Below are 21,589 nucleotides of genomic sequence, written 5' to 3' on the forward strand. Positions count from 1 at the left end.
CTGCTACTTCAATCACGAAACTGATCAATGACTTTTCTGTCGCAAGTCCCGTCTCTCTTGTTTGTTTATCGCCCACTTTGCACCAGAAAGAGGAAAACGGGGCGTTTAAGCTGTTGTTAGAATTTATTTAATATCACTTTCTAGTATCAGCTGATGTTTGCTGGAGCCACAGACATACAAGCTGCTGGTCATGATATCGGTTTGTATATCTGGTGAGAGGGAAACATGAAGATGAAACCAGGAGATGTCCTTACTGAAACATCAGAGCTAAACAGATGATGGAGAAACAGGTTTACCTTTTAGGTGACATGAATGAGTTAAAGAGAAGTTATGAACTGTTTTCTGAGAGACAAATAACACCAGGATCATTACATAGCTGACAGCTGTGCAGGGGCGGGTCTAGCAAAGTTTTGCCAGGGGGCCAGGTAGGGCATTAACAGGAAAAAGGGGGCCACAAACAAAGAAAATACTTTTCTTTCTTATTCTCATTTAAAATGTCTAGCTTTTGATAAATAATTATCTGAATCTTACAACCAAAGTGGTCATCTGATGTAAAATGTAATCATACATATATACCAACAAGACAGTGTACATCACCATCACAACAGCATTTGTTTTCATTCAAAGGCTTTATGGCTTTTCCTATAATTCCTGGCGGGCCGGTCTCTAGTCAAAATGCCCGGGCTGATTTTTTGTCCCAGTCCAGCCCTGGGCAGAGCATTAAACAAACAAAAAACAATACAACAAACGTGTGGGAAATCTGTTTATGGTTCATGTGTCTGAAAGAAAAAAATTATCAGCCACTACATCAGAATAACAGATTTTAAAATCACCAAATATAAGGACTGGTTATCGGCCTTAAAAAAATCGCACATCATTCAGTCTCTAATTTAAAACTCCATTATTTTAAATATACTCATTAATTAACCCTGGTTTAACCATTTAACCCTAGAGTGGGTTTAGCTGGTTAAAATATAGAACAAATGATAAAAGTGGTCATTAATTTAAAAAAAAGATGCACAAAAAAGATTTTATTTGACATTTTTCAATCTAGTGCAACCTCCAGAATGCATCTTCTTGGTACATCACGCCTCACATGATATGTTGAAACAAGGCCACTGAGGCAAGCAACTGTTCCTGTTTAAGGCACTGCATCAGGAGGCCCTTTATTCTAAAACAATAATCTAATGTAGCCTCATGCCTTATTAGTTTTCCCTCTGGATATCAATCTCAAATTCACCCCTCGAGACTTTGCTATGCTGAATCTGTATCACGGGGTCGTAAGCAAAAGGTTGTTCTGTGTACAGCAGATTGATCTATGAGGCAAAGCACACCAAACACAAATCAGTCTGGCTTTGATCTTGACCAGCTCTGTCATTCTTCCTCCACTCATACATGTCATACATGAGAGGATTGTCAGTACATGTCAATGTAAAGTAACAAGTGATTACTATCAGTTATTCTCTCCTTCTAAATAACATCCTTTACCTTTTCCATTTATATAACACAAACCATCCCCTGCTTCTAACCCTACATACGTCTATGTACTGCCTGAATTTTTTTTTAAAAAAAGTAAAAATCTAGCCTTAATACAGACCACATATCTGATCTGATCACACAAAAAGCACTTCAGGTAAAAGGCTCTACTCTTGGGTTTGAAATGGGAGGATTGTTTCTTCAGAGAGCGGTGTCTTCAGAGCCAAAAAGCTTGGTGCCGATGGGCTGGTAGTCGGCCACCGGTGCTTTTCCACCGAAGTCTGAAGGCAGGATGTCTGCATCGAATTCTTTGAGGTAGTTGTCCAATTCATCACCATGAACAAAGACCTGAGGGAAGTTAGAATCAGCATTTAAAGATGTAGCTTAGATTTAAAACCAAAAAAAATATAGCTGCTATCAGCTGTCTGTGTCCCTTATCTTTACCCTCTCCAGCAGCTTGCTCTTCATGAAGGGTTTAACCACGTTGTAGGTAGTGGTGAAGTACCAAGGCTGGTGAATAACGTGAACTGCCTTGAAACGGGCTGGGAACGACTCCTGCAGAAAAACACAAAAGAGCCAAAAACTTGAAAAAATAAAGTAGTTTGAGGCTCCACATCAGTTTTCATTCTGAGTCTGTTTGGGCCTGCAGTAGGGGTGGGCGATATAAATGGTATACAGTAGAAACGATATGAATTTGGTCAGTGGTAGAGATTTTGACTAGACGCTCTACCATGATAGCGCATGTTGAGTCATCAAGCTGCGCCTGTTTTGGTTGAAAGCATTGCAGCGGCTGCAAGCAATATCATCTGCAAATTATGCCGGGCAACAGTAATAGCGAAGAGACAAATCACCTTTTGGAATATGAGGAAAGCCAAAAACTGCGCTTCCTCCACTTCTGTACCATTGATTTATTAATGCTGAATTCTCTTGCAGCTGCTCTATTCCCATCTGATTATTTCAGTTGTTCTCCTGACTGAAGTTTGGTCCGTTTACAGCATCCTGCCATGCAATTGCATTTGTCCCTAGTCATCAGGAACCCTCGCGTTAACTTTTATCGAGTGGAAAAAAGTTAGCATTCATCCTCCAGCTTCACTGTGTTTATGTTATGCTAACATAGCTGTGTTGCTAGCGATCACATAACACATCATTGTATACCAGCTAGCCCAACTTCAGTAACCCTACAAACATCACTGCTGTTTAGTTTTCTGTCTTCATTTATGTTGGAAGTGATAGCAGAGCTGTACGTTTTAAGTCTTTCAGAAATCTCTCAGTCAAAACATGCTATATCATGTTTAGGTGGAAACTAGCGAGCTGACTTCCTGCTAACGTCTAACTCTGTTAAATTTAATAAATTCTGTTTTCATGGATGCCTGGATGTTAAACTTAATTGTTACACCTGGTAAAGCAGCAACACTGATCATTTTATTAAAGATGAAAGAATTTAGACAGTTTTTAACTCGCAGTGATGCCGCAGTGTTCCTTTGACTTTGGGACCTGAAGCAGACGGCGTTTTGGACCCAGATTATTCTGGGGATTATTCCGGATTATAAGGCACACTGTCGATTTTTGAGAAAATTAAAGGATTTTAAATGTGCCTTATAGTGCAGAAAATACGGTATACAGAAGAAGAGAATATATCGCGATATATATCGTTACGGCACATGCTTCAAATTAATAATAATAATAATGATAATAACTTTATTTATAAAGCGCTTTCAAACAAAGTGCTGTACAGCTATTTGAAACTAAAAAGATGAATAAATAAAAGCAATAAATAGCAGTACAAGTAAAAACACAATACAAGTTAAAAATAGTAAGAATTTAAAAACTAAAAGCCATAGAATTAAGACATGTAAGATAGGGTGAACAAATGTGTCTTCAACTTAGTTTTAAAAACCTCCACAGAGCGTGCCTGCCTAATATCTTGAGGAAGGTTGTTCCACAAGAATGGGGCACGAAAAGAAAAAGCACGCTCTCCAACTGTCTTTTTTCTGGCTCTAGGAACCTTTAGAAGGCCTGAGATCGTAGAGCATGGGATCGAACATAAAGGTGTAAAAGGTCGGAGAGGTATGAAGGTGCCAATCCATTTAAAGCCTTGTAGGTGGGCAGCAGGATCTTAAAATCTGCTCGAACCTGACAAGGTAGCCAGTGAAGAGCTCTCAGTACAGGGGTAATGTGCTCAAATTTCCCAGTTCTTGTTAAAATACGAGCAGCTGCATTTTGCACCATCTGTAGACCTCTGAAACTTTTCTTTGGAAGCCCAGAAAGAAGAGCGTTATAATAATCAATACGTAAAGACACAAATGCATGGACAAGAACCTCTACTGTGTCACTTGACAAAACTTATCTGATTCTGGCTATGTTCCTCAAATGATAAAAGGCGGTCTTTGTTATTTAAACAAAGACCGTTAAATTTCATCTTGAAAATTGATGACGATGTCATAAATCGCAGGGACAAGGTAAAAAACTTGGGCGTGTGGTTCGACATGGTGCTCTCCTTCGAGTCTCATGTAAACTTTGTCTTATCAGTATTTAGGAGCAAGAAATTATCCAATAACGAGCCCCTAAATGCAGATACACAAGATTCTAGTTTAGAGACTTCAGCACAATTTCCAATGGTTAGAGGAACATAAAGCTGCAGGTCATCAGCGTAACAATGAAAAGTTACATTAAAAGAACGTGAAAGAACACCAAGAGGCAATGATATTATACTGTGATATGGATTTTAGGCCATTTCGCTCAGCCCTAACCTGCAGCATGTCCACCATCTTCTTGAGCTCAGCTGGCTTGATTCCTGAGGCATGCTGCATTGTGAAGCCTTTGAAGTTCTCAATCAGCACAAATCCATTGATCTGGGTCTCGTCATTCTCGAGCAGCTTCTCCAGGATCACGCAGTATGCCCTCAACACCTATTACACGCAAAAGGACATATATTTCACAGAGTACACTTGGATGACTGAGCTGCAGCTGTGCAGGGCTGCTTTTCGGGTACCTCATCGAAGGTGATCTCCTCCAGGTCCCAGTTGTCGATGTTAAAGAGCAGGACCACGCGGCCATACTTGTCTCTGCTGGGCAGAACCACTGGGTATCCCGCTTCGACTGTGCTGCGGACTGCCTCGGGGGTCAGGTTCTCAAAAAGCTCAGGATACTCCTTCCTGAAGCGTACGTAACCTGGAGAACCACAACCAACAGATCAGCTGCATTCTCATTAGTTATTATTAATCCCCATCTCTCTTTCACAGCGCGTCTTTCCCGTTTTCCTCCCATCACCACCAGTCGGTCGTGGTAGATGGCTACTCATCCCTGTGCCTGGTTCTGGCGGAGGTTTTATCCTGTTAAAAGGGGGTTTTTCCTTCCCACTGTCACCAAGTGCTTGCTCAAAGGGGATTATTGGATTGTTGGGTTTGTAGGGTCTTTACCTTACAATATAAAGTGACTTGAGGTGACTGTTGTTGTGATTTGGTGCTATATAAATAAAACTGAATTGAATTGAATTCTCTCACTGGATACTATTAACTCACAACCCCACAGTGTACACAGCACTGCATATTTCTGATGCACCCACACAATGATAGTCCTGTGTCAGTGGGGCTCCAGTCCATCTACAAGCAAGGCACCAATTAACCCACAGTAAATGTGTTTATGAGGGAGAGAGAGGGAGACAGAGATACAGACAGTCCATCCGGATGTGCATGGATTCCAGTCTCACACGGAACAACTTTTCTATATTGATGAATGTGCAGGTGTGTATTTTCTGTTTTTGTGGGGATGGAGTATTCCAACAACAGCAGCACCAAGATTCAGAAATTCTGGTTCCAGAATTATGCCGATGCTTGAGTTAAGGTTACTAGGTTTAAGATCAGCTCAAGGTTTAATGGCATATTACATTATTATATTATTGGAATAATAAATGGGCATCATTTTGACCCAATCTGGTTAGGAAACAGCATTCTGATCATTCGGAGGATTGAAAAAAAGATTCAGAGGTTTTTGTGTGTGCAAGGCAAGTCATAAGGTGTCCTCACTATTGTCGAATTGCTCTTTTTAATCTTAACCCGCTCCCAGAGCAGCAGAAGTTCCCAGCAGAACGTGGCGGACTCACAAGTGAAGCAAACCTGCCGTCCCATTTGGACACACAAAGAACAGCTTTGTCAGCTCACTCAGAAGAATCTCAAAGCTCCCAATTAATGAACACATGCCCCCCTGCCTCAGCGATGGCCTGGGATTCATGCATACGAGGAGCACAAAAGAGGCCTCACCATCAATTACTGAAGCGCTTGGGTGCCAAAATGATGCAAGCAAAAACTCTCTTTTTTGTCTCTCTACTCAATGAAATAAAGTGCTTCTCGTAAAGTTGTATTTAGTAGGTTGGAAATCACCTTTCATGAGCTCATGGGCCCTGTCGACATCAAACTTGCGAGCTCTGAGGAAGCGCAGGAACAAAGAGTCGGGTTTGTCCTCAAAGTGCTCCAGCATCAGCTTGGCCAGGCCGTCTCCATCGGCTGCCCTCTCTTTCATCAAGGCCCGCAGGTCCTTCAGTGATGATGCCCGTCTCTCATCTGTCTCATTCAGCTCATCCTTCGCCTGGAAGGGTAACATCAACATGAACCCTGAGCCATCCAAGGACCATATATATGACTCGTGTATTTGCTGCCATTAAAAACTATGCTTACTTTACCTTTTGCACAGTGTGGCCCGGCAGTTTGTGGCACAGCCCAAACACAGGCCCATGATCCTTCACTGTCAAATGCTCCAGCTTTGACCTCATTGCTTGCTCCTCCTCTGACACCATGCGAAAAGTACCAGTCTGCACGACAAAAAATCCACGTTAAAATCCTCCTTTATTGTTTGTGTTTTACCTCATCGTTTCAGGCTTTAGTAGTTTTCAAATAAAAATAAAAGTATGCATTAATTGTGCAAAAAATGGGTCCAAGGACCTCTGGACTCCAAACGATGCATGCCAGCGAACGTCTGGTTAATCTGCTTCACATGATCGCAGAAAGGACTTCTAAAGCCATTTCTTAAAAACAGCTTAAGGACCCATCCTGGAGCCAGCATTTACTGGCACAATAACAATACTAAGCAGCATCATGTGCTGACAGTTAGACCTCAAAGCCCTCTAATGCTTTTAGCCCACACTGAACCACTGAACTGAGGCCAGAAACTGACCTAACTGCCGTAAACAGAGATAAAGTGACACTGGAGCACTCTGGACTGTTGCAGAGAAATTGAACTTACAGTAGCCATGGTTGCAGCGTCTCACAGCAGCGACGCTAAAACTGTGAAGGAAGAAGATTTGGCACAAACAGAACGTGACCACATTACACCAAAAAGAAACAATGCAGACGATCTTTCAATTAATGATGTATGACATAATCTGAGAACTACACAAATACAACATCACCAGGAGGAAGCAATAGCATTCAAAATGAAGAGGTGGGTCTTTAATATATCGTATTGCTCATTAAGCAGCTTGACTGAAAGCATTTCTTTAATTGAAAAGTTAATAAATATATATATATATATATATATATATATATATATATATATATATATATATATATATATATATATATAAACAATTTGCTTAAATAGTTTCAATTCTGTATAAAGCCAAATAATTGTTATAATTGAGTTAAAGCTCTTTAACCAAGAATCATGACACAGGTTCCTCTTCAGTGAGTGTTTTAGGCTTTTTAGAGTGCAAAATTCAAACCTAATTGCAGTGCAGCAAACAAAAGAAGAAACTTAGCACAAATGCATAAACCCTTCATTTAAACTATGAAAGATGTATTAATCAAAGTAAAAAACAAGGTTTCTGTCAATTGACATCAAAGCAAAAATATTTTGTTTTTAATGTGATTTTTAGTTACTACACAAAATATGATACATATATCCTGAAAGTGCTCATATATTATTTGTCTGTGTTTATCTGTCTATCGACTGATTTAGAGCTGAGCAGCCTTACCTCAAGCAGACAGGATCAGAGACCTACAGCGAGTGGCAGAGGAGACAGCAGGGACAGAGAGGACCACGAGGGGAGGAGTTACTGGAAGAAAAAACACTCAAAGTAGGATTAAAATGACACAGTGGATTACGACAGGTGGCTAATCTAGATGATGCAAACTGCGATGCAAAGCGTGAGCTGGGATGGAGTCCCATGGTGCCAAAATGAAACATGCAAGACAAAGAATAGAATTTGTTTTAAATGAAATTAAAACGTGAAATTTTATTTATTTTTTATTTTTTTAATTGTATGAAAAAAGATTTATTGAACAGGTATATATGGCTCAGCTTCTTTTCTTTTTTTGCTCTTGATGTACATACAAATATACAAAAGAGCCATCCATCCGTTTTCTTCTGCTGATCTAAATCAGCGCTGTGGGGGGGCTGGAGCCTGGTCTGGCTTTAGGAATCAAGCTTAGGAACTTCTTGCTGTGAGGTGACCACTGTGCTGCCCTCAAAATCAGAATAAAAGAAACCCTTTCATTGAGAAAACACATGAATTAAACAAAGTGGTGTGTTTTTTGTTTTGCACCTTAGGACCACCGTACCCTGGATCAAACCTTCCATAACAGTTCTTATTAGCACTTATTTCCACATTCTCTTGAAATATGCATTTTACTATCACTGATGTAGGAGGAATCCCACCTTTCATGTCACATGTGCTGTTAACCCAGCACATGTGACATGAAAGGTGGGAATGTCATATGAGCGAGAGGACCATTAGCTATTCCTTTATGCACATTCTTTGAAATCCTCCTCAGAGGGGATCATTTGTTTTGGGTCCCACATTATGGATTATTTATCCATGACTGCACAATATCAGACAAACTGGCCTCTCTTTTAGTCCCTCTCACTAATTGCAGGAAGTGAGAATCCATGTTTTGCTTTATTTCTTTAAGAGTTTCTTTTATTGGTTGTTCAGTCTAGCTGACCGTGAGTGACCTTAATACCACTAAGCATTTGTAGTTACTGTGACATATGTTTGATATGAAATTTGTTATGTTCCCTTTAATATGATCTGTGAGTTCATGAGCACCCCCTAATATTTTATCATCTAACTGCCATTGTCTGGTCAAAACATGCTGGAGATTCGTGTCAGTTTTTTGTGTACTACTTATGAAATGTCAGTGCAGTAACTCATTAAAATAGATGTTGAATTGGTTAAAAATGTAATTAGTCTAACTAGGTGATTTGTTAATTGATCATAAGTGTAAGCAGGAGAGAATGCAGACTTTACACGTATATGTATACGTGTTTATGTGTATTAATGTAGATGTGTATCTGTTTTAAGGTTGTTTGTCTTTAGTTTAAGCTTTTTAATACTGCCAGCCATTAGTTTCTATTCCCCATTCTTTTTCTCTTCCCTTGTTTTGTCTTTAAGACAGATGACATAAAATCTACCGAACAGAATGTAACGAATCCTGGTGGAGAGGCTGAGTACGGACAAGGAGGGAACTACTTGAATTCAACTCAACTGAAGATCAAGATCAGTTTCCTTAAAAGTGAGCTTTCTGAGCTCTCCCTGCTCGTTCAGTATCAGAGTCAAAGGTTCTTATGACACTCAAGGTAAACATAGCTGGCGTAATGTTAGCTTATAACCTGTGCTTGTTGGGGTTTTTTCAGCTGGCTTGTTGTCAGCTTTTCAGAGTGGAGACGGTCGCACTTCTATGCTGTTGACAATAACAAAATTGAGACAATATCAATTTGACATGCTTTTTATGTATGTGAGCAGAAACATGCTGGTTTCTGCTCACATACATAAAATGTAATTAGTCAGAACCAAGATGTCCAGATCGGCCACTGTATTCAAGATGGCGGACAACATAGCGGTTCCAATAACTGGCCTGCTCTTATGCATTTTTAATGGATTATTACCAAGTTTATGTGAACGCATCAGTTCGTTGGAAGACGTAAATACACACAAATCGATCTATATTTTTTAGTAAAACATTAATTTTTTTTAATCACATAAGGTTGAAACAATGATTGACTGTATCTTTAATGGCTGGATGAGTCATATGACATTTATCACCTAAATCTTTTTCCTTTTTTTTTAAATGGCAACAATCTTTGAAATGTGGTGTGCATTCAAAAAAACTTTTTCTGTGCAATTATAAAAAAAAACAAATCATGTTTTTTACGTGGTTTGTGACATTGTGCTTCCTAAGACCAAGTTGTGCCATCGCAGCATGAAAAAGGAGAGCATTTTAGGTACTTAGGATGTAATCTGCATGTCGGCGAGACAAAATGGGAGTATTCAATGGCATTACTGTAAGGAGGTTAATGAGGTATGGGTAAACCGTCCACCCCACACTAAAGCTTGATGCTCTGCCGGGTCTCCTTCCTCCACACACTGAGGCCTCTGTGATCTAGAACTGGCAGGCTTACTGTGTCATTGTTCGTCTATCAGAGGCTCTCATTAGTGATTTTCTTTCTGCTTTTTTGAATAAGCTCTTATTGCCTTACAGAGGCAGTCAGGGGTTAACCACTCCTCCATGTATCACATCGGATGTGGCTATGTTTTTTTTTTTGTTCTTGTCTCTGGGTTAGAGTAAAGTTCAAAGATGCGAAGGAATTCCTGTCAGTTATGTCACCCTGCAAGCCAACAAGCAGGACTCTGTGACCACAAATCTAATAAAGAAGAATTTCGAGCTGTTTTACTGTTTCAGTGCACTCTGATCACCTCTGAAGTGCGAAGTATACTGTGCATCCTTTTACAGTGCAGGGTTCTCCTGGCATTCATGTGGATTTTACTTTGTAGACCCTCACAACATAGCTGCCACTCCCTGACAGTGCACCACACGACACTGCAAGTAGTAGAGGCACTGCCAACATTTGGGGGCACAAAAGGGACTTACACTATAGTAAGTGGACGCTTTTAACATTGTGGACAACAGAAGTAAAATGTATTCAGTGTATGGGAATTATTAGGGCAAAATCTACAGTGTATTAAAGATTTCAGGGAATGAAGATGATGTACTACAAATTAAATGCTAAAAGTAAAATTATTTATTCAAGATCTCCAGTCAGCCAGCATACAACTTCGATATCACTGTTTTTATTTAGACCATTATTTAGACCGTGTCCTTGATCCAACACAGCTGATTCAAATGGCTAAATGATCTCCACAACACGTTTTGTAGTTCTCCAGAGGCCTGGTAATGAACTAATCATTTGATTCAGGTGTGTTGACTCAGGGTGAGATCTGAAACGAGCAGGACACCGGCCCTCACGGCCTGGAGTTCCCCACCCCGATTTAGACCCTGGTTGTTCCACACTAAATTACTACTTAAAAAGAAAATTAAGTGAGGTGACCAGCGTGTTTTCAAATGTTAAAATACCTTCTTGAAATGTTGCCTTCGTGTGCCTACACGTAATCACTAAATGGTATTCCTAAAAACTTAAATTTAAGTCTCTTATTTCTGTCTGTTTGGTATGCTGTCCATTTTGGATGAGGCTATAAGACAGAGGATCAACACTCCCACCAAGTGGCTCCAATAATCTGCTGCCAAATGCAATCAAACCCCCACCCCCCAAACACACCACGCAAAATTTTAAAAACCCAATTTGTTAAGTTAAATATTCACATTGGACTTGTTTTTCTTTCACCTGCTCCCTTTAGAGGTCACCACAGGACATCATTTGCCCGAAGCCATACCACACCCCTGCAATCATGAACCCTCTCTGTGGTCTTCCTCTTTTAAAAGTTCTTCCTCTTTTCACATCCCACTCAAAAATGAAGGAATCTCTGTATGTGTGTTAGTTCCATTACTTTAAATTTGCCTTATTTATTTTGCAGTTTTTGGTTTGAAGTCAGGGAATGAGGACATTTGGGGTTCATGCGTGAGATCATGTGTGAGTGAAAGCAGACGATGAGACGATGAGACAGCTCCATTGTAAACAACAACAACAACAGCAACAAAGAAAGAACCAGCACTTGCACTCATTTTTAAAGTTCCTTTTTACTTTGAAAAGGTTAACAAAAAGCAGTCGTGTTTCTCATGAGAAGAATGACCATAAGGCACAAAATATACATGTAGTTTGCTTATAAAAAGACAGTCAAGGTTTTCAAATGATTTTTATATGTTAGAGTGCAAACTGGGTGATCTTGTGCTAAAGAAAAGGAGTGGCTTTTATTTCTTTGGCTAACCAAAGGTGACATTAAAAAATAAAAATAAAAAAGGCCAGGCATGTGACATGTCATGTCATTATAACACTTTTTTTTGATGACAGTGTCCTTTTCATGCCAATCAAATTTATACTTCCTGCTTTTTGCACGTATGTGGAGTCAGAAGATTACACAAGAGATACTTCACTGCTTAAATATAACAGTCAGTACTTGGGGTGTAAGTAGGCTGAAATATGGTACTTTAAACTAGACCTGCAACCCTTTTTAAAATAGTAGTGATGCATCATCTTTTCAGTAATAAGAAGTAAAATAAGATAGTATTAAGAACAATAAGTAAGAACTTACTAAAATCACTGGAAAAACAACATTTAGTAAACAAGACCGGGTCAGTGAAAAACCAGTTTACAAAGCCCAAATACCCAACTGAGCCAACTGTAAAGAACAACATGCGTGAAACAAAAGTAAAGAAACAATCAGTGCATTTCAGAAAGAAGTAACTGTCAAACTCCTCCGCGGACCTTGCGATTTATAAATATTAAAGCTCTGGAGGCACCAGGCATAGTGATTGAATGAATCAAAAGAGGTCATATTTATAGACTGCCCCTTTGTTTCAGTGGTGATGTGCATATCCTGAAAGTTCAAAGGCAACGGTTCGTTCTGCATGCATTTCAAAATAACATCAGCGATGAATTCAACAAATGCAGCACTGCAGTCAGTAGTTCATCTTTATGGAGGACCAAAACTGCCCAAATCAAAAAACGATATACAAATAAATGATATATAAACAAATGTATATCATTTATAAAATGCGACAGAAACACAATCCAGTCACAGGTTTGGACAAACTTTTGACTGATTTAATTTAATTTGCATCTGTATTTATTTACCTTTGTATTAATAATCTTTTTTTAAATTTAATTTTTACCAGTGATATTTCCGTTTTATTATAAACTAATCATTCATTTTTTAAATATTCATATTTATTTATTGTCATGTTTTATTTTCCCTCTTACACAACAACTCCCAGTACCAATTCTCCCTTGAAAATCCATGTTTAAGCATAAATGCATAAACACTTAAAAATATGTAATAAATAAATGGCAACACATGATTTAGTTGGGGGGCGGGTTAAATAAAAACACAAAGATGTAACCATATGAAAGCACTCTTGAAAAAGTACATTAAAATAAAAACATTGGTGAATTACCACAAAGTTAAATACAGATGCAAATTAGAACAGAAATATTAGGATGTGTCACATTTTAGAAACAAGTTAGCCTACAATTATTTTTAATACTATTTGATGTATTTTATAGCATTTGTTGACATTGATTCTTCATGTCTTGGTCCTCTGTATTTCAATATGCAATACTGTAAAAGTTAAAACGTAAAGGAAAGCAATAAAATGCCAAATGTTGTCACGCTCCTTTGAAATGAACGACTCCAGGAGTAGGTCCCTGTGGCAGCAAAGCTACGTCTTCCTTTACGTTTGTCTCTGTGTACCAAAGTGAAGTGAATCTGTGGGAGCTGTACAACAGATGCAAGGGATATCCTGACAGCAATGTCAGCTGAAAGTGACAAAATGTCAGTTTCAACCCAAAAATGTCAAACCTGCCATGATGGTGAAGCCGAACAGGATGAACATCACCTTAAGGAGCTGATTCCCGGGGGAATTCAGCTCATGCGGGAGAATCTCCAGGAAAGTGATGTAAACAAACGTGCCTGCAGCGAGCCCCTCCAGCACGGCCTGGATCAGAGGTCCGGCTGTCAGCTGAGCCTCCACCACACCGATGCCGATGGCGATGCCTAAAGGAGACATCAAGGCAAACACTACGATGTAAGCGGCAACCCACAGTGGGTGAACTGTGCTCTGGACCAGCTTCACAGACAGGCTGAACACGATGATGCTCTTATGAACAAGAATAGCGATGCAGATCTCCAGTACCTGGAAAAAAAAAAAGACATTTTGCGTATATTTAGATTTACTTTGTGTTATAAAGCTGTAATTACAATGAAACAAACAACAGCATGTAGATGACTAGGTGTATTAAGGCTGGGGCTAAATTATATTAGTTTAATGGTATCAGGAATTACGTCATTATTAAAAGGAATCTATTCTGTGACATGTTTTAATTATTATGTGTTTAGTTCTAACAAATTCACCAGCTGCCAGAGAAATCTGAAGCCGTTTTATAAAACACAAATTTATGACAGCTACTGTAATGGGCTCCGATAAGTGTTTCAGCTATTTTACAGAGTAATATGAAATTAATTTAATGAGTGGTACAACAAATTATTTTTTCCTGGGAGTAATTGAGTAATGCAGTCCATTACTTTTAATAAAAGTGTTCTGTGTAGTATGTGTAATAATGACTGTGAGTCACGACTCCAACACTGATCACAGGAAAGAGGGGGAATACCTCAACAAACATGCACAAACATTTGACCCACAGCATGCAATAAATTTGTGTGAATGTAATTTGCTTTTTGCAGCTTAGCAATGGCGGTGACGCTGAAAATGGAGCCAATAACAACCCAGCGAGAATCAATGAGGAACCGAATCGATATATTCTAATCAATTCCCATCCCTAGCAATATTTGGAGAGTATTGTGCAAAAGTCTTAAGCCACCCCGGGGACTTACTGAAACGTCCAAACGTACATGCAAATACAACATATTTATATAGTTGTAAGGAGCTTGAACATCAATATGTGGTATAACCAACGTTACTCTTTTGGTTGTGTGTTTTGTTGTTGTTTTTTTTAAGCATAAAGGAGACAGCCTGCTGAGAAATGCTCTTTGGAAATCACCTTGGTGGTGAAAAAAACAATATAATGTCAAACTGTGTTATCTTTGGCAACAAATCACGCGTTTATACAACAGACTGCTGGTAACAAAGTGCCTAAAGATACAATTAAAATTGGTTCTTTGATAAGTTTATGCTTGAATGATTCATATGTCAGTGTTAAGTGGCTTAACAAAAAATAAACATTGTACTGAAAATGGTCAGGTACAGGGAGTGGACCGAAAATGGGTGAAAAAGCAGCCAATGTCCAAAGAAACAGAAAAAGTGTTAGAAAGCTTGGAGAGCTATTGCTCTAGACCAGAGGTCCCCAACCTTTTTTGCGCCACGGACCGGTTAATGCCCGACAATATTTTCACAGACCGGCCTTTAATGTGTCGCGGATAAATACAACAAAATAAAACTAGCACCGGTACCAAAAAAAAGACGATTTATTCATAACACACGTGAAAAGACCCAGGAAAACAGAGTTAACGATAAAAACGATAACAAAATAACGCTGAAAACTGATAAAAACCCTGAAAACCATACATTTCACACCTGAGCCTCAACTCTCGTGGCCCGGTACCAAACGACTCACGGACCGGTACCGGTCCGAGGCCCGGGGGTTGGGGACCGCTGCTCTAGACCAGAGCAAAATATAAAGAAACTGGGGTTTACTCAATACTTTTGTACAGTACAGATACATTTTATGTAATTAGGAGTTTCCATATTAAGAGCCGACATTTTATTGTTCTCAGTTGTAAAGTACAGCTGAACACACACATCACATTTTCATGTGAATGAAAGATGCTGACTGAAATTCTGCTAAAGCTGCTTGTGCTGTCATTCGATCAGTAGAAATAAATCCGACTCATTTTGCTGCCAAAGTGTTCTGAAGCTCTGAACTGAAACTTGCTCTGCGAATATGACTCCAACTTCACCTGAGCAGTACTTTCCCAAATAAATGCTGACAAGGGTGTGATACGTAGCAAGAGAGAGGTGCCATTATGATCCTTTAAAAGTTTGTGTGGATTAAGAAAATTAAAAAAAAAAAAAAAAGCGAGCGATCACAGTTAACATCGGGTGATTTGGTCTGTCTTACCTTCGAGTCAGTGCTTTGCAGGCCAATAGCAAGACCCTCGAAAACTGAATGGAGTGAGAGAGACAGGAAGAGCATGAAGGAACGAAAGGAGGAGTGAGCCTGTAAGTCTACATGAACGTGGTGGCCGCTGCTCTCCAGATCACGGGCTGTGGCTAGCCCGTGGCCGTGCCCATGGTCATGCAAAAGGGGCGCCCTCTCCTCACGAGCCCCTCTCATCTCCCGGAAGCTCTGGACAATCTTCTCCAGTATGAGGACCATGAAGAAGCCGGCAGCTATGATGAACTCTGGAAGGGGAAAGGGGGTCTTTTTAAGACCAGATACAGAGATTCAACAGTTAGCAGGGTCAATGTGGTAAAATCAAGAATTAGTGAATAGATGTTTAACACAGGCAGGAAATAGTAGACAGGATATCTACTGTAGAAGATGAAAATAGATGAAACAGAAAATATCAGCATTAACAGGAGTAATAGTATTTTGAGCTATAACAAACACCATTTCACTCTTGCGGTTTCACATGACTGTGGAGCAAATATGTTTGAATTTTGGACCACAAATACTTTGAATAGGTGACAATCTGAAAATCTGAGGTTGTTCATGCAAAAAAATAATATTAATTGGGAATACAGATCAATGCATTGTAAATATATGATATATTATCTTATATTATATTGTTTCCTTTATGAGTTCGTCTAAATCATTATTCCAAGATACCTCCACCTCCCGAGCATCCAGCACTGTGCCAATGTCTGACAGATAATCCGGAATGATGTCGAGCAGACATGCTGCCAGGAAAACCCCACCAGCAAAGCAGCTGATCAAACTGAGAACAGTGCGATGAATATCTGCAAACAGGAAGACAAAACATGCTTTATGTTTCAGCACAAACAGCAGTAAAACCTTGTCCTATATAATGGCTTTTTTATTGGTTTATTTAGCCTTCTATAACCAGGAAACCCAATGGAGATCAAATTTCTTTCACAACAGAGACCTGGCCAGATGGCAGTCTGTATTACTCCCCTAGCTGTACTAGCTTATATGTTGATTTCTTTTATTAGAACATAACAGATAAAAAGCCTATGGGGGTCATGCTACTGACTAGTATGCAAAATGTATTGCTGGGAATCTAATAAACTATGACCTGTCACTGAAACATACTGTTTACAAATAAAGAACACTGACAATGATGTCATCATTTTTGAACACAGGAGTGGTCGGGCTCTTGTTAAATCGCTACTAGCCTTCAGCTTCATCTGATCGTTCAGTAGAACCTAAACCTAAATCTGAAAGATTAATGGTACATGTCCAACTTTAAATCGCGGGATTTCCCTCCACCCTTTGAATTGTTGGAACATCATGTGACACATGTCTGTTCACGCTCATGAGCAAAGATGACTCAAAAGAGTACTCCAGCAGCAATAAGCCAGAATTGATGCTTTCACTTCCTTGTAAGAAAGCCGAACTTCACCCACCTCTATAACACGTTTTTTTTCAAATTCATATTTTCATTTTTTGAGTTTTAACCTTCAGGATTTTCACAGCTATCAGGTGACTGAAGCCAGAGGTCAGAGGATGGTTCACTTGATTGTACAGATTAACCCTTTAGACTGACATAAATGACTGCTGTGATATTAGAAATAATAAACAGTCAAAATGTAGATATTAAAATATCTACAGCATAATCTTGCCCTCCACGTGTGAGACCCACCCTGTTTTTCAACACTTATGCTGCGCATGTTCAGTTTCCAGGACCCGGCTAATAAAATCAACTGCAGCACTTAAAACATTATCAGCGAGGTGATATGTGGTCATGTGATCCACCGGAAGCTACAACGGTGAAACCATTGCGCTCCTGTAACTGGGCTTTTCTGAAGCTACACTAAACTTCGTTTACATTTCTTGCAAATTAAGGTTTCCGCCTTTATCTGTAAATGGCAGCAAATCCCAAAAGAGGCAGGAATACCTGACAGGAATGAGCCAATTCTCCTGTTTAGCTCGGCATTGGTGACATCGAGACACAACTAACAGAGAACAAGTAATATTAATAATTTGTTCCCCCTTTCCGCCTTTTGAGCTGAGATTGGTGAGATCTCGGTGTTTGAAAATCAGATTATAGCAGTCACATATTTTATCCTCTCAAATACAGATACTGCTGCTATTAGCAGCTGCTTATGCCATTCCCTTTTCATATTAGTGTGTACCAACCTGTCCCATTTGTCTCTCTGAACCATTTGATCCGAGCGGGGATAAATCCAAAAAGAAGAGTTAGGAGCAACAACCCGATCAGAGCGCCGATTTTCACCTGGAACAGATACTCCATCGTGTAGCGTGTAGTGTCAGTTCAGGAATGAGGTACAAATATTAGGTTAACATCGGCGCAAGACGACGACTCCAGCAAGTTCCAACTCAAGAATCTGACAGACGAGCCGCCGCTGCCGCAGGGTTGTTATTTAGACTAAGAGCAGGCTACGAGGACCGTGAAGGGACAAAAGTGGCGTTGCTAAAAACAAATGAGAAAAAAGCGAATTTTTACTCGTTACTATTTTATAGTAACAATGCTTCTCTAATAATGATTTTAATGCTGCTACCACAATCTCAACCTCTACTGCTACCACTAACAACAACAACAACAACATTATTATTGTTGTTGTAGTTATTATTATTATTATTATTATTATTAATAATAATAATAATAACAACAATTAAAAATCCAAGTCCTGCTTAATAATAAAACCTATGCCAAAAACTATATACAGGGAGTGCAGAATTATTAGGCAAGTTGTATTTTTGAGGAATAATTTTATTATTGAAAAACAACCATGTTCTCAATGAACCCAAAAAACTCATTAATATCAAAGCTGAATGTTTTTGGAAGTAGTTTTTAGTTTGTTTTTAGTTTTAGCTATTTTAGGGGGATATCTGTGTGTGCAGGTGACTATTACTGTGCATAATTATTAGGCAACTTAACAAAAAACAAATATATACCCATTTCAATTATTTATTTTTACCAGTGAAACCAATATAACATCTCCACATTCACAAATATACATTTCTGACATTCAAAAACAAAACAAAAACAAATCAGCGACCAATATAGCCACCTTTCTTTGCAAGGACACTCAAAAGCCTGCCATCCATGGATTCTGTCAGTGTTTTGATCTGTTCACCATCAACATTGCGTGCAGCAGCAACCACAGCCTCCCAGACACTGTTCAGAGAGGTGTACTGTTTTCCCTCCTTGTAAATCTCACATTTGATGATGGACCACAGGTTCTCAATGGGGTTCAGATCAGGTGAACAAGGAGGCCATGTCATTAGTTTTTCTTCTTTGATACCCTTTCTTGCCAGCCACGCTGTGGAGTACTTGGACGCGTGTGATGGAGCATTGTCCTGCATGAAAATCATGTTTTTCTTGAAGGATGCAGACTTCTTCCTGTACCACTGCTTGAAGAAGGTGTCTTCCAGAAACTGGCAGTAGGACTGGGAGTTGAGCTTGACTCCATCCTCAACCCGAAAAGGCCCCACAAGCTCATCTTTGATGATACCAGCCCAAACCAGTACTCCACCTCCACCTTGCTGGCGTCTGAGTCGGACTGGAGCTCTCTGCCCTTTACCAATCCAGCCACGGGCCCATCCATCTGGCCCATCAAGACTCACTCTCATTTCATCAGTCCATAAAACCTTAGAAAAATCAGTCTTGAGATATTTCTTGGCCCAGTCTTGACGTTTCAGCTTGTGTGTCTTGTTCAGTGGTGGTCGTCTTTCAGCCTTTCTTACCTTGGCCATGTCTCTGAGTATTGCACACCTTGTGCTTTTGGGCACTCCAGTGATGTTGCAGCTCTGAAATATGGCCAAACTGTTGGGCAAGTGGCATCTTGGCAGCTGCACGCTTGACTTTTCTCAGTTCATGGGCAGTTATTTTGCGCCTTGGTTTTTCCACACGCTTCTTGCGACCCTGTTGACTATTTTGAATGAAACGCTTGATTGTTCGATGATCACGCTTCAGAAGCTTTGCAATTTTGAGACTGCTGCATCCCTCTATAAGATATCTCACTATTTTTGACTTTTCTGAGCCTGTCAAGTCCTTCTTTTGATCCATTTTGCCAAAGGAAAGGACGTTGCCTAATAATTATGCACACCTGATATAGGGTGTTGATGTCATTAGACCACACCCCTTCTCATTACAGAGTTGCACATCACCTAATATGCTTAATTGGTAGTAGGCTTTCGAGCCTATACAGCTTGGAGTAAGACAACATGCATGGAGAGGATGATGTGGACAAAATACTCATTTGCCTAATAATTCTGCACTCCCTGTATACAAAATCCCACTTTAAATATCTTATAATCACTGTGGTTGAATTTTTTTTCTATTACTTTTAATAGATCAAAGCTATTTCTTGTTAAAATTTTAAACTGTGGTTGTGCTGCTAACTGCTAAACGTTAGGGAGAAACAGACCAACTGTGTGGGGTGATGGAGCACATTTTCAACCTAAACCTGAGGCTGGGGAGAGTTCCACAGCTCTGGAAAACCCTTCTGTGTTGTACCAGTGCCAAAGACTCTACGTCCGAAGGCTCTGACATCCCACCTGATGCAGACCCTGGAGCGGCTGGTCCAAGCTCAGCTTCGGCCTCTGGTGAGCTCATCACTGGACCCACTTCAGTTTGCCTACCAACCTGGCATTGGAGTGGATGATGCTGTCACTCACCTTCCACATCATTCCGTCTCTCAGCTGGAGACTGCTGGGAGCATTGTGAGAATCATGTTCTTTGATTTCTCCAGTGCCTTCAACACCATTCTTCCCACAGTTCTGAAGGAGAGCTGGAGAACACAGTAGTGGACCATCACCTCACATCATGGATACTGGGTCTACCTCACCGACCGACCACAGTACATGAGAACTCAGAGCTGTGTGTCACACAGGGTCGTCTCCAGTACAGGGACCCCACAGGGAATGTTTTTGGCTCCGTTACTCTTCACCATCTACACTGCAGACTTCTCCCACAACTCCACCCAGTGCTTCCTTCAGAAGTTCTCTGATGACTCTGCAGTATTCGGCCTCATCACTGATGGGGACGACAGGGAGTACAGAGAACTGACCCAAGACTCTGTGGACTGGTGCCAGCAGCACTACCTCCAGATCAACACTAGAAAAACCAAAGAGCTGGTGTTAGACTTCTGCAGGCACAAACATCCTCCACTGCAACCACTAAACAACATTCAAGGTATGGACATTGAGGCTGTGGATAGCTACAGGTACCTTGGTGTTGAACAATAAACTGGCCGGACTCATAATTCAGATGCCTTCTACAAGAAAAGACAGAGCAGGCTGTACCTGCTGCGGAGGCTCAGGTCTTTTGGAGTGAAGGGCCCACTCCTGAAGACCTTTTATGACTCTGTGGTGGCCTCAGCCATCTTTTACGGCGTGGTCCGCTGGGGCAGCAGCATCTCTGCCGGGGACAGTAAGAGACTGAACAGGGTGATCCGGAGGGCCAGCTCTGTTCTAGGATGCTCTCTAGATCCAGTGGAGGTGCTGAGTGACAGGAGAATGGTGGCTAAGCTGTCATTTCTGTTGGACAATATCTCCCACCCCATGCAGGAGACCCTGACAGCACTGTGGCATTTTAAACCATGACATTAAATTCTAGAGAAAAAAAAATCATATTACCCTATAAAAGAAATTATATCCTTACCCCATAAAAACCAAATACAATACTTGAATAGCAAAACTATTCTAAACATCGTTTCTGCTTTAAATGTATTTATTCAGTTATTTATTTATTTAGTGCGACTTCTAGAAATGGCCAGCAGATGGAACCCCGTGTCCATGGTTCGCAACTCACTTTCAACTACAGGAAGGAGGTTTGGCACTCTAAGAATCCAAATTAGTTGGAGAATTCAGGAACAGTTAGGCTGGTGGAAGAATAACTTCCAAAGAGAAAAATAAAACATTTTGGGGAAAGTTCATCCAACTATTAAAGTCGTGTTTTTTGTTTTGTTTTGTTTTGTTTTGTTTTGTTTTGTTTTGTTTTGTTTTGGGGTTGTTGTTGTTGTTTTTTTAGCTAATTTGACACTCACTTGCCACTTTATTG

The 21,589-nt window shown here is 40.0% G+C and overlaps 2 protein-coding genes across 2 annotated transcripts; both read right to left on the bottom strand.

Moving 5' to 3' along the window:
- Positions 1 to 750: 750 nt before the first annotated feature.
- Positions 751 to 7,514, bottom strand: LOC146394013 (retinaldehyde-binding protein 1-like). The gene is made up of 8 exons (XM_084935608.1): positions 7,445 to 7,514; positions 6,715 to 6,755; positions 6,155 to 6,283; positions 5,856 to 6,060; positions 4,469 to 4,647; positions 4,227 to 4,385; positions 1,921 to 2,031; positions 751 to 1,824 (listed from the first exon to the last, which is right to left on the bottom strand). Exons 2-8 carry the CDS (start codon positions 6,721 to 6,723, stop codon positions 1,678 to 1,680), a joined length of 939 nt encoding a protein of 312 aa, XP_084791734.1. The 5' UTR covers positions 6,724 to 6,755; positions 7,445 to 7,514; the 3' UTR covers positions 751 to 1,677.
- Positions 7,515 to 11,425: 3,911 nt separating this feature from the next.
- Positions 11,426 to 17,956, bottom strand: slc39a1 (solute carrier family 39 member 1). The gene is made up of 4 exons (XM_084935739.1): positions 17,701 to 17,956; positions 16,210 to 16,340; positions 15,499 to 15,801; positions 11,426 to 13,556 (listed from the first exon to the last, which is right to left on the bottom strand). Exons 1-4 carry the CDS (start codon positions 17,813 to 17,815, stop codon positions 13,203 to 13,205), a joined length of 903 nt encoding a protein of 300 aa, XP_084791865.1. The 5' UTR covers positions 17,816 to 17,956; the 3' UTR covers positions 11,426 to 13,202.
- Between the last annotated feature and the right edge of the window lie 3,633 nt (positions 17,957 to 21,589).

This window comes from Perissodus microlepis, chromosome 1 (assembly GCF_051167445.1).
Source record: "Perissodus microlepis isolate ML-2025 ecotype Zambia chromosome 1, ASM5116744v1, whole genome shotgun sequence".
Lineage (NCBI taxonomy): Eukaryota > Metazoa > Chordata > Actinopteri > Cichliformes > Cichlidae > Perissodus > Perissodus microlepis.

Coding starts and splice junctions, on each gene's coding strand:
- LOC146394013 (XM_084935608.1), bottom strand. Junction 2,032..4,226: donor AGATGGTGGACATGCTGCAG/GTTAGGGCTGAG, acceptor GTTTTTCTGCAG/GAGTCGTTCCCAGCCCGTTT. Junction 1,825..1,920: donor AGAGCAAGCTGCTGGAGAGG/GTAAAGATAAGG, acceptor AACTTCCCTCAG/GTCTTTGTTCATGGTGATGA.
- slc39a1 (XM_084935739.1), bottom strand. CDS start 17,815: ATGGAGTATCTGTTCCAGGTGAAAATCGGCGCTCTGATCGGGTTGTTG. Junction 16,341..17,700: donor CAGAGAGACAAATGGGACAG/GTTGGTACACAC, acceptor TCCTGTTTGCAG/ATATTCATCGCACTGTTCTC. Junction 13,557..15,498: donor TGCAAAGCACTGACTCGAAG/GTAAGACAGACC, acceptor TTTTTTTTCCAG/GTACTGGAGATCTGCATCGC.